We start from the raw sequence: 13,592 nt of genomic DNA on the forward strand, positions 1-13,592 counted from the left end.
CATACACTCCACTCTTCGACCCCCAACACAAACTCCACCTCTTCCATTAAAACTTTCGTTGATTATTTCCTCGAGATAGATGTTGGGCAGCCCTGTCTTACACCTCTTCCTATTTCAGTTTCGTCACTCATCTTATCTCCTATTCTTACTCTTTCTCTCTGGTTTAAGTACAAGTTCTTTATTTTATTATCCTTCTATCCCTCCAATCGACTCCACGTTAATTAACAACGTTCTGTACAGTTATTTGATTACATTCCGTAAATAATAATCATTTTTAGGTACGGTACTATGATTTAATACTTTCTTTGCATCGCAAGTGGCATTTTGATCTTTTTTCCTCTATGACGGTTTTTGTTTGAATCATTTAAAATTTCTAATTTGCAGGGTTCACATTACCGCGGTTCTACGGTTGATTATTTGTTTTTATTTAACTTGTTCAAATTTCTATTGCGGTGATTTGCGTACTATTTCCATGAGTGTATTAAGGAACTTCATAAAATAGTAGAGCTAATTCCCAAGCAACTAAAATATAACTTTACTACAGTTTGAGGAGAAGGTCTGATCGATTTATTGCGTCCTCTAAACATCTTGTACTCTGATAATAAAGGTTGTAAATTGTGCAGTGGATCGCTGTGCTACTAGCATAAAGAAACTTTAGAACTTATTCTGTTTACTGTGTTCTTTGAGGTGAGTACGTGTATGAAATGAAAATCCACAGCCTGTTTCCAGTCATTCGACCGGGTCAGGAATGGAATTAATGAAGCCCCCATCTAGCGTTGAGGTTAGGAATTGTGCCGGCTGCCGAAGCCTGTCGCACTCCTCTGGGGCAATGATTAATGAATGAGAGATGAAATGAAATGATATTGGGGAGTGTTGCTGGAATGAAATACGACAGGGAAAGCCGGAGTACCTGGAGAAAAACCTGCCCCGCCTCCGCTTTGTCCAGCATAAATCTCACATGGAGTGACCGGGATTTGAACCACGGAACCCAGCGGTGAGGGGCCGGCTCACTGCCCCCTGAGCCACGGAGGCTCACAGTACTTCTATAATACTTATTACTACTTTCAAGCGGTAGAATATTATTTTGCAGTGTTAATGGTAATGACTGTTCCGACCTCTCAGTGGAGAGATTGGCTTGGAATGATGTTAGTAGACGAATGAGATCGTCTGAAGTTTTCAAAAGTAAGGAAGATCATAATATGAAAGTCAAGTTAGAATTTAAGGCGACAAATTGGACAAATACTGGTCTATAGGAAGAAGATTTCGTCAGTGAAGAAACAATACGACGTACCTGACGATGCTCTTCCTATCAATTATGTCACGCCTCCCATCCCCATATGGATATGCCGGTCTACCAGAACAAAGTTCGTTGTGTTCATTTTCCTATGCTAACCCGTAAAGGAAAATGAACCTTACCGTACCGTACTATAGGAATGTATGTTTGCATGACGTATTTACACACTCGTACAGTATAATGCATTTAAAACGAAAATGGTTCTGATGGACTGCATATAGTATATTTATCTATATGCGGCTGGGAGGTGTAAGAAGTCAATAAAGGGTAAGAAGAGCATTGTGAAGTATTGTTTCTTTAACGACGATTTGGAGACTGGAATAATTTACCAATGGAGATGCTCGATACATTTGAAATCATTTAAGAAAAGGGTAGGTAAACCACTGATACGGAATCTGCCGCCTGTGCGACTGCCCAAAATGGAGATCAGTGATGATTGACTGACTGAATTCACTGAATTAGCCACACCATGCTGCAGATTCTCCCAACTACTGAAGGTATATCTGAAGTACTGCAATTGCAATTAAATAAATCAATTGAAGAAGTAAATTCTAATATAATTTTGAAGTAGCCTAGCCTGGGTACTAAACAACAGTTGTTCCCGTGTAATATTATTTTGATAGTCATTCTCAAAATACTTCATATTCCAATTTCGCCTTAATGCTGGCGATTTAGCCGAATATCCCCTGATACATCGTTGACAACACAACATTTACAAATTGTCAGATACTAGAGGTTGGCGTAAGTTATTATGAAGTGGATGTCTAGGTACGCCAACTTTAAAATTTTGATGTGCTCCGTATAGCAAAGAATTGACTACTGAACTGTTGCACCTCAGAAGCTTGAAACTACTTCACAAAATATCCTCTGCAGGAAATGGTTTGTCGATGAAGGCTACGGCATCTCTCTCCCGGCAGAAAGCGCACGGCATTGCGGGTTGGTGAAGCTACAACCCCAGTGCTAAGAAATCCGTCACCTCGTGAATTGGACGCGCTGGTGGGTAGGTCCTTCATTATTGCTTCTGATACTATTCATCTATCAGATGTCTTCATAAACCTTCAGGCCATTAAAGATCAATTTCATCAGTCAACCTAACAGGCCTAATGATAATAATCAGAGTCTAGATTTTTGAGAATTAATAGATTAGAATGCACACTCATTTGGCAAGTGTCAAGTGACGTCTAACGCGATCTATAGTTAACTTATGTAGGTGAGTTGCATATATTTTACGGGTTCTAATGGGCCATATCGCTAACATTTATGCAAAGCTCATTGTAGAATCGCTCTGCGGGTGAGAAGATACCTATTCTAAAGTGCTTAAAAATCCGGGCTCTATTAATAATAATAATAATAATAATAATAATAATAATAATAATAATAATAATAATACAATTGAAATAGTAAAATAATTCAAATATCTCGGAGAATGGATTAGTTGGAATGTTGTGGAATGCAAAGCAATGGAGTCAGGAAAAATAAACTTGAATTGGCCTTCCAACTAACAAAAGTTACATACAACAAAAAATCCCTTTCATGGGGGTCTAAAATTAAACACAAACAGTGATTAAACCAGAAGCACTATACGCAGCAGAAACACTAAACATAAACTACAAAGGCCAGATAGAGAAACTCGAGCTAAAAGAAAGGACAATTTTAAGAAAGATCATAGGACCAAAATTGTAGGACAATACATCAAGAATGAAACGCTCTACATGAAAATTAAAAAAACTCTCAGATAATGTTTATGGCCATCTTCTCAGAATGTACTCTAATAGATTAACCAAACAAATCTTTGACTTCTTTCACAAGCACAAAACAAAACCCAACTGGTTTAAAGAAACTATGAAAGACCTAGTAGAATTAAAAATTACAGAAACTTCACTATTCGTTCGAACAGCTAAAGTAATAAATAAAGACGTGAGGAAACGAAGATCAGAAAGAATGAAGAAATACTGCGCACTAAGAAAAGAACAATAATGAAGAAGAAAAAGGACAAATAATACAGACACTAACATACAACAGTCAAACCAGAGTGCCTATACCCAGCCAGTCGGAATGAACTGGAGATGGAGAAAAAAGAAAGGAAATTCTTAACGAAAATTCTAGGCCCGAAGCAAGTTCCCGAAGATCGTCTCACATTTCTCTCGAGATCAAACAAGGAACTCTACGAAAACTTCGAGGAGATATCATTCAGCAAAGGAAAGTGAAGACTTACAACAAACGAGTGGGGACCAACAGTCTGGCAAACCAAATTCTCAGCCTTCAAGTGAGGTGAATATCATAAGCTCATTGTCTTCTAGAAGAAGGGCTTGAAGAAAGGAGAACATTACATCGGAAGGTGTCTGGGACAGAGTCAGTTTTAGGACGAAAGTTTCAGAGAATAAAGGATCCCCCTCGATAAAGGCCTAACATTTCTACAGAAAAGCGGCTAAGAAGTGAAAGGCTGAAGAATCTTTGGCATAAAATAGGAAAGCAAGAAAAATGTACCATAAATGTAAAAATAATATATATATATATTAATAACAACAACAAACGACTCAAAGGTGAGTTGAAATTATTTTCGGAAGCGACTTGGGCAAGACTGGGTAAAGTAAGAAGTCGTAGTGGACTGAGACAAATTAAAACAACAAATCAACGAGTTCAGAGGTTTCCAGGGACAGGGAAGGATCCAGTAAAGAAGAAAATATCGCACACAGAAGAACACAAGAAAGAAGTAGGAGGGAAGTAGGGGCAGAAAGTGAAAGGAGAAGCGATGAAACATAAAGTAAGGATTGTGAAGCGTGGTTAACAGATAAACTAAACGAATAATAATAATAATAATAATAATAATAATAATAATAATAATAATAATAATAATAATATGCCGAGCCTTCCTAAATTGATAAAAATAATAATCATAATAATAGAGAAAATGGTTCAGGTTTGTGTAAGAGTAGCCTACTGTACAGGATATAACTTACTATCTCGAGATTTTTGTAGTAATAATAATTTATTTAGCACTGGACCGATCCAGATATTTATTTATTTATTTATTTATTTATTTATTTATTTATTTATTTATTTATTTATTTATTTATTTATTTATTTATTTATTTATTTATTTATTTATTTATTTATTTTTCAGCTTTACTCCCGATTGCTATAAGAAGTGAAACTCCCTTTTTATGGGGTAAATAGCGTTAATTACTTACTATAGGCTAAATTCTTTCCTTTAGTAATTGTAAAGTCCCGCGATATTTCTACTAAAATACAGTTATGAACAGCAGACTCTTTTAGATAATATATTATTTTAATTCTCCGGAAGAAATAGGCCTACATGGGAATATAATGTGGAATAGTTTCTTCTCAATAGAGGACATTCTCAATGTCCCATGAGGACATAACAAAATAAAGATAAGCGGATAAAATATTTTGTATCAAACAAAGGCGCGGTTGCGTAAGTGATGTATGAGAAATATAAAATATGAACTAGGTGAACTTTGTAAACAATTTTGTGATGGTGCAGCAGACTCAAAGCCCAGTCAGTACATAGGGAATGTTGAGTGTCTTGTTCAGTTGTTACAGCTGATACTACTGCATCAAATACAGCTGCGGTTGAAACAACTGTAGCTCATAGAGTGGTTCAATGTAAGATGCCGTTTAAAAGACTGAGAGCCGTGGAAAATAACTTCATCCATAGCGGAGATGTAGAGAGACTTTCAATTACTTCAGACACAGAAATACATCTCTAAAATAAACCTCAAAGTGCTTCTGTCAAAGCTGATTTCTTTAAAAGTGGAAAAAGGAAAATTACTGTAATGTCTTTTCATTTTGATCTAGAAGAAGTTTCAGCGCACTGTATTAGTGTAGCCTTCATTGTATGTTTGACTTAATTTTATTAATGCAACTTTCTTTATTTTTTGACTACATTCAGTGACGGTTTAAAATGTTTCAATATTCGAAAAATGTAACTTTGGAAAACAACTTAAGGATAGAAGAAACCAGATAGAAAAGACTCAAACACGACAAGAATGTAACAATGTAATTTCACCTTCATTCGAAATAATAGACAATATTCTGCAGTAAATGGATAAGGGCTTCCCTCACGCTGTTTCTGCTGCTAAACCTCCCTCAGATGTATTGAAGAATAGAGAAATCCTTTGCGACTTAGTGAAATTATATAATCGAGATGAGGTAATCATTATTCATGTAAATAGTCAGGCTCTCTTGACAAAATTTTCCATCAGGATTGTGGCAACACACTTCAAGCTTTCTCAGCTGGAAAGGTGTTTCAAAGATGTGAAAGATTTATTAAAAATTGTGTTAGTTCTTTCTGTGACTATTGCCAAAAGTTTCTCAACAACGAAACTTATCAAGATACGCCTGTGAACGATTATGACCGGAGAATGCCTTAGTAGCCTAAACTAGGAGTTATTTCAACTGAGAAAGGAAAAGCTCCCACTACCTGTGAGAACCGGATGACATCACTAAGGAGTCCGCTTCACAGAAAGCACATCGCCTTGAATTCAGAGTATAGCACGAGAGTAAATCGCGGGTTAAGAAACAATACCACGTATCTGACAATGCTCTTACTATCCATTATTCTCCTTAAGACTCGTCACACCTCCCAGCCACATATGTGTCTATCAGAACAATTTTCGCTGTGTTCATTTTCCTATGCTTACGTGTAGAGCCTTAAATATATTGTACTGTAGGAGTGCGTAAATGCGTCATGCAGACATACTTTTTTATAGCAGGCCTACGGTAAGAAAAGATTCATTTTACCTTACACATGGGCATAGGAAAATGAACACGACGGAAATTATTCCGATGGGCTGCAAATCCATATGCGGTTGGAAGGTGTGAGCAGTCTTAAGGAAAATGATGGGTAGGAAGGACATTGACATAGTCTACGTAGTATTGTTTATTAACCCGTGAAATGTATTTCATAGTTATTTTATAGGTTCATAACTTAGTATAAACATTAATTTCATATTTTCTTAAATATTAGACAGTACATTGTTTAGGAACAACTTGAATAAGTTAATATTGTTAAATATTCTATTAATGTGAGTCCATTAATGATTTTAATATTAGGCCTATGCTTCTTTTGAATGTGTATGGAAATGAGCATACAAGTAGATTTAAGTTTGCGCTCAACAAAAATGTTTCTCTTAAAACCACCATCTGTGAGTATTCATATGGGCACTTCTTAATAATGAACATTCTGTAAATCCCCAAAGGTGTCCGCTATTAAGAAGTTTCACTGTGTAAGTAGGCTATAATGAAGTTTGACTGACCTCTCTTGAGTTTCTCGAGCGGCTCGTGGTGGAGAACAGCGGGGGCACAAGGCCCATGGTGGTCCACAGTGCCCACGTGGTGATGATGGTTGAGCAACACGGGGTCGTGGTGGTGGTGATGGTGGTGCTGCTGGTGGGAAGAATCGACCACGGTGCTCGCTGAAGACGTTGCCACCCCTGACACCAAGTCCTGCAGACACAACCCTTGGTCCGTCAGCGCTTCCATACGTTCCATCATGGTGTTAAAACTCCTTACTCAATATCTATCATCTTGTCTTCAAGAGTCATACCACGGAAACAATATAAAAGGAAGTGAACGAAGTACAAATCTCGGTTAAAAATCACTCAAGCCACCCTTGTAAAAATCCACTTACTACCCCACTTTAGCCTCGGCTATACTGTTATAGCAAAAAGAAGAGCTTAAAAAGGGCTTTTGTGGGTTAACGCGTAAAGCTTGGTTTGTGCGGACTACGCCAGGCAGCAAGCACACGGTCGCGGCTTCCGGAAGCTGGCTAAAGCTCTTAGAGCCGTCTGGCGCGAGCCAATAAGCTGACGGCACTCCCCCCCTCCTCCGCCCCTTTGGCAGCCGTGGGCCACACGTGAGGTCCTTCTTCTTCAGGTCAGCGGTGTCCTCAGTACAACACTCTGATGCCTACAATCACTGGAAACACTGACGTAATAAAATGTTTTTACCCGCGCTGTAAGTAAGTAATCTTGCTAGATCCCTGGCTTGTCTTTATCCACAGCTCGTGGTTTTTACTCTCTATTATAAAAATCCCGCAGCAGTATGTCAGTCCAGTTATCGCAGGCGGACCACAGGCGAGTCGCCTAATCTCGTCGACTTCCCAACGCGATTTAAACCTTAAGTCCCTGCTCTATATATCATCCTCCCAAAAGTCTGTGTGAGGGGGAATGGAGAGGGTCCCCCACCCTGCCGCGCTGCGCACGACCAACCCAGCGCCAAGCTCAAGGGGTGGAGTCATTCTGGGAGGGGGCACCTACAAATGGGTGGGCGACCAAGCCAACGGAAAGAAGTCTTTTTCAGACATTCTTTCTGCATGGACGTGTGTTCGTATAGTCTCCTCTCTCAGAGGAAGCCAGCTACTTTTCTGTATAACATGTTCGAATTACGAAATGTTTATTCTCTGCTGTTTTCTCTGCTGATGGGTGACGTAGTGCAGTGTGATTTTTACTGCTGAGTGATGCTACTACTTCAGTTCCTACATATTCTGCTCGCTTATGCATCTTATCACTGGGAACAAGCAACTCAATAGTCTGCTGTGTGTTCCCGCCCCTCACCAGACCACTCCAGCCAATAGCGGCCTTCAGAGGGCGGAGTTATCACCCAATACCAACATGGCGGCCAGCTTCTACGTCCTCCTGCCAGTTTTCATTCAGTCGGTGTGGCGCGTTGTGTTCGTCTTTTGTCTGGTGTGAAGCGCTTGCTGTAATTTCTTTTATTTTTATGTTTGTCGGCGCTCGGAGAGTATTCCTCTCTGTTGTTCTCGTCAGTGATATTTGGTTTATATTAAATTTAATAATGCGCTCTGGTCACGTGGCAATGTGGTTGTAAAATTAGCGAAAGTCAATGAATTGTGGTCCATTCGAAAAAACGAAAAGTAAGAAATAGGCATTAAATCTAAAACATAATTAACTAAATTATATCTGTTAAGTGTCTCAAATATGAACTATTTCCAGTGTTATCAATGGTGCGAGCTGCGGCAGCAAAGAAGTGATTTATCACTGAACAGAATATTTCCTAAATTGCGTATTTGTTCCTGTAACATGCGGAGTAGAATTAAAAAACAATTTTAGACCAAATTAAGACGAATAAGAGGCATCTGTTAGTGCTTTTAAATGCCTATTTTGATCGTCCACACCTATTTTGCAGATAAATACCTATTTGAGCGCTTAAGACGTTATTTCTTTGACTTGCTAATTATATTTAATTCTATTTCTTGCGTCCACATTTATATCGTGGGTCGGCGGAGATCATATTCTGTGAGACTAAGAGGCCATTCTACCGACTGAGAAATATCCTGACTGAAACGAACCATAAATTTATAGAAGACATTCAAAAGACACAGTAGTAAACTGTTATGCAGCTGAAGAGTAAATTGTTTTGATGGTGTCAGTAGCCTATATGTTTACGTTATTCATAACAAAGTGGCACTAGGAATGCAGTAGGAGCTAATTTAAAACGTAAATATGAAATAGTTAATTAGCTAATTAACACAACCTCCAGCTCAGCATCGAGGCTTTCGGTGAAGAGGATCACGGTTTCGATTTTCGGTCGGTTCGGGTATTTTTAACCGAGTCTGGTTAATAATTCTTCTGACTCCTGGACTGGGTGTTCTTCCCATCACACTCCCCCTTTTTTTTATAACATATACAAGACACCTCAGTACCAAGTACCACCGAAACACTCAGTACATACCTCCAGATAGGGTTGACGTCAGAAAGGGTGTACGACCGTAAAACAGGGCATCACAGTTCGCACCTGCGACCTCACAAGAATGTGGGAATAGCAGAAGAAAAACAATTTAATAGCAGTTTAGACAAATTTTGCTTACGCCTCTTTTAGTGTACTTTTCAAACCTAATATTCAGGTTGCCTACGATCGGATTTTAATGTCTAAATATCCTTAGTTTATTTTAAAACACACCGAAATAATATTCCACTGAAGTGGTACCGAAGGATTTCTCCTGAAAATACAGAATGCAGATAAGAGGATTGTTGGATTTCCTAAAAACAACCTAATAATTCAAGCTAAAAATTCCACTTTCGATTTCGACTTCATAAATCAACAGCCAAATCTGATCGCATTACAATACTGGCTAAAATGTTTAACGTCTATTATTAGGACAGAATGTAAGAAGCATGCCTAATAATAATAATAATAATAATAATAATAATAATAATAATAATAATCTGCATCTTTCTGGCGTTTTTACCAATTAGCCTACTTGGTGTTGACACTAACAATGATTACACCTAATTTTGCAGCGTTTGTAGAGGGATTAATAGGCTATACTATTAGTCTACATAATTTTGCGACGGATGATAGCGTGATGTGTTGCAGGGCCTATGTAGATGTGTGTTAGTTCGAATAGAAACACGAAGCCACCCAATTAAATACACTCAGAGGCGGCTAAAATCACTGACCCTGTCGGAAATCAAACCCGGGACCCTCTGAGTCGAATATCACTTCGCTGACTATTCAGCCAACGGGTCGAATAATAATAATAATAATAATAATAATAATAATAATAATAATAATAATAATAATAATAATAATAATAATAATAATTGTTGTTGTTGTTGTTTGAGCAGACAGTCCATGGACTTGTTTGATGTAGCTCTCTATGCCACCCTATGCTGTGCTAAACTTTTCATTTCTACGTAACTATTGCATCCTACATCAGCTCTAATCTGCTTGTCATATTCATACCTTGGTCGATCCCTACCGTTCTTACCACCTACACTTCCTTCAAAAACCAACTGAATAAGTCCTGGGTGTCTTAAGATGTGTCCTATTATTCTATATCTTCTTTTCGTCAAATTTAGCCAAATCGATCTCCTCTCACCAATTCGATTCAGTATCTCTTCATTCGTGATTCGATCTCTCCATCTCACCTTCAGCATTCTTCTGTAACACCACATTTCAAAAGCTTCTATTCTCTTCCTTTCTGAACTAGTTATCGTCCATGTTTCACTTCCATACAATGCTCCACACAAAAGTCTTCAAAAAGATCTTTCTAATTCCTGTATCAATGTTTGAAGTGAGCACATTTCTTTTCTTAAGAAAGCTCTTCCTTGCTTGTGCTAGTCTGCATCTTATGTCCTCCTTACTTCTGCCATCGTTAGTTCTTTTACTACCCAAGTAATAATATTCATTTACTTCCTTTAAGACTTCATTTCCTAATCTAATATTTCCTGCATCACCTGCCTTCGTTCGACTGCACTCCATTACATCTGTTTTAATTTATTTATTTTTATCTCGTACTCCGTACGCAAGACTTCGTCCATAATAATAATAATAATAGACTAATAATAATAATAATAATAATAATAATAATAATAATAATAATAATAATAATAATAATAATAATAATAATAATAATAATAATAACTGTCCCCTCTCCTTGTCATTGTTTGCATAGAATAGCCGATAAAGTGCAGTCGAACGAAGGCAAGTGATTCAGGAAATATTAGATTAGAAAATGAAGTCCTAAAGGAAGTAGATGAATATTTTTACTTGGGTAGTAAAATCACTAACGATGGCAAAAGTAAGGACGACATAAAATGCAGACTAGCAAAAACAAGGAAAGCCTTTCTTAAGAAAATAAATTTGCTCACTTTCAACATTGATAGACTTTAGAATTTAGAAAGGGGCTTTTGAAGACTTTCGTTTTCGTTGGAGCGTGGAAGTGAAGTACGGGCGATAACTAGCTCAGAAAGAAAGGTGATAGAAGATTTTAAAATGTGGTATTACAAAGAATGCTGAAGGTAAGGTGGGTAGATCGAATCACGAAAGAAGAGATACTGAATCGAATTGGTGAGAGGAGATCGATTTGGCTAAATTTGCAGAATGATAGCACACATCTAAAACACCCAGTTCTTGTTCAGTTAGTTACTGAGGGAAGTGTAGGCGGTAAAGGAGAGCTGCATCAAACCAGTCTATGGACTGATCACACAAATAAAAATAATAATAATGATGGCAGAGAGAATTCCGATATGTAGTAATTCAGAACGACACATTGACTGAAGTGTTCTCATTTTATTTGGTGAAGCAGATATTGAAGGCTACGTTCCTAACGGGGCGGCGTTGAATTGGTTGATTTCTCGGTACAACAGAGCGATAATTCTTTCATGCCAGGGCTAAATATTATCAGTCAAATTGGGTGCTCATAGTAGGCCTGCGAGTCATTGATTTAATTTCCAGCAGATAGCAGAAGAAAACGATGATTATAAATCGTGACAGTAAATCAATTTTCTAAAATATATTTATGTTCTATTCATTTCAAACACTTTATAATCAACAGGTCTACAGTATCTATTTTTAAAACTTTCTCTCTCTGTCCTGAAATCTAGTTATTTTTGACTTATATTCTTAAGCCCTGGCACGAAAGAATTGTAGGCTTAGTGTAGTCTAAATGGCGTGTGTCGAAAATGAAGGTCATTTTAATTTTTCAGCTCAGTAAACAAATAGATCCAGAGGGTAGAAACAAATGCTAAATGTTTCATTTAATTGAAATGTCGTATGGCTTTTAGTGCCGGGATATCCAGGACGGGCTCGGCTCGCCAGGTGCAGGTCTTTCTATTTGACTCCCGTAGGTGACCTGCGCGTCGCTATGAGGATGAAATGATGATGAAGACACACATATACCCAGCCCCCGTGCCATTGGAGTTAACTAATTAAGGTTAAAATCCCCGACCCGGTCGTGAATCGAACCCGGGACCCTCTGAACCGAAGGCCAGTACGCTGATCGTTCAGCCAACGAGTCGGACTCCATTTAATTTATTTGTACCTAAACAAATCATCCATCGCCTCGAAACTCTTAGTGACAAATTAAAAATATGGGAGCAGATATTTTTCAGACTGATTATTAATTTTTATTAACATTTATTTAGTCTAAAAGTAATTAGAGGTAGGACCGGTGGTCCCTCTGGCTGTAACAAACCGCCACTAAAACTTAAATGAATTAGTAGGGAAGACTGGAATAAATTCGCAATATTAAACCAAAATAGGAAGTAACTTATGTTTATTTTAATTATGGTTATCAAAATAAGGTTTATGTACTAAAAAACAATTATTACATAAATTTATTTCCAACAACTGTGTAAATGGAGCCTCCGTAGCTCGGGCGGCAGCGCGCCGGCCTCTCATCTCTAGGTCCCGCGGTTCATATCCTGGTCAATCTATGTGAGTGTGCTGGACAAAGCGGAGGCGGGACAGGTTTTTTCTCCGAGTATTCCAATTTTCCCTGTTATCTTTCATTCCAACAACACTCTTCAATATCATTTCATTTCATCTGTCAGTCATTAATCATTGCCCCAGAGGAGAGCGACATTCTTCGGCAGCCGGCACAATTCTTATCCTCGCCGCTAGATGGAGGCTTCATTCATTCCATTCCTGACCGGGTCAATGACTGGAAACAGACTGTGGATTTTTTTTTTTTCAATAGTGCAACTGATGCTACTTGAGTGTAGTGGTAAACATCGTAAAAATATTCGCGTTAAAGAAACCTGTCTTCCGAATAGACTACAGTAAACAGGATAAGTAGGCTACCTGGTTATTGTTTTAAGAGGAAGTACAACTAGGCAGCCATCCTCAATTAACACTAATCAGAGGGAAATATGGAAAGTCGGCGCTTACAGAGTGGGCTTCGGCTGGTCCGACGGCTCTACATTCGGGAGTCGGAGAGGGGCTAGGTCCCCACAGTCGGCTGTCTTGAGAGTGGTTTTCCATTCTCCTGCAGCAAGGCGAATGCCGGGGCAGTTCCTAGTATAGGCCACGGTCGGCAACCCTCTCACCTTCTCCGATGACCTCCTGGCCTGAGGGACGGCATCACGTCTAAGAGGTCCGCCTCCCCCTTCAGGGGAGGAATGAAAACATTTCAGTAGCAGTAGTAAATATGGAAGGGGCCCGAGACTTCGAAAAATGAAGGCATCGGACGAGGGCCACAAAGGCGTGAAAGTGAAAGACTTCTTAAGTCTCGACACCTAATACCGTCGGGGTCGGAAAAGAATAAGAGTTGACGAAGGAGGTCGGATAAGATAAACTTACATGAAAGTGAGGAGCCTGGCACAGGTTAGTGGAAGTAATGCCAGTACTCAACTAAGGGAGCCATGGTTGACAATCAACGCTCCGAAGTTAAGAGAGCCGCTTTTTCGACAGACAGGGAATACCATGAATGTTATTCTACCCCCTCATCCCCCGGAGGGGAACACCGAATGGATCCCCTGAACAATTTACAACCTTTAAGATGAGAGTGCGAGATAAGTTTAGAGGACGT

The 13,592-nt window shown here is 38.7% G+C and overlaps 1 protein-coding gene across 2 annotated transcripts in view; it reads right to left on the bottom strand.

Moving 5' to 3' along the window:
• Ptx1 (pituitary homeobox homolog Ptx1) overlaps positions 1-7,410 on the bottom strand; it is a 335,671-nt gene extending 328,261 nt beyond the window's left edge. For both annotated transcript variants that reach the window (XM_067152853.2, XM_067152852.2), the window contains exon 1: positions 6,574-7,410. In XM_067152853.2, the coding sequence (XP_067008954.1) occupies positions 6,574-6,811 (238 nt within the window). In that variant the 5' untranslated portion in view covers positions 6,812-7,410. The remainder of the gene's footprint in view (positions 1-6,573) is intronic.
• Between the last annotated feature and the right edge of the window lie 6,182 nt (positions 7,411-13,592).

Source organism: Anabrus simplex, chromosome 8 (genome assembly GCF_040414725.1).
Source record: "Anabrus simplex isolate iqAnaSimp1 chromosome 8, ASM4041472v1, whole genome shotgun sequence".
Taxonomy (NCBI): Eukaryota; Metazoa; Arthropoda; class Insecta; order Orthoptera; family Tettigoniidae; genus Anabrus; species Anabrus simplex.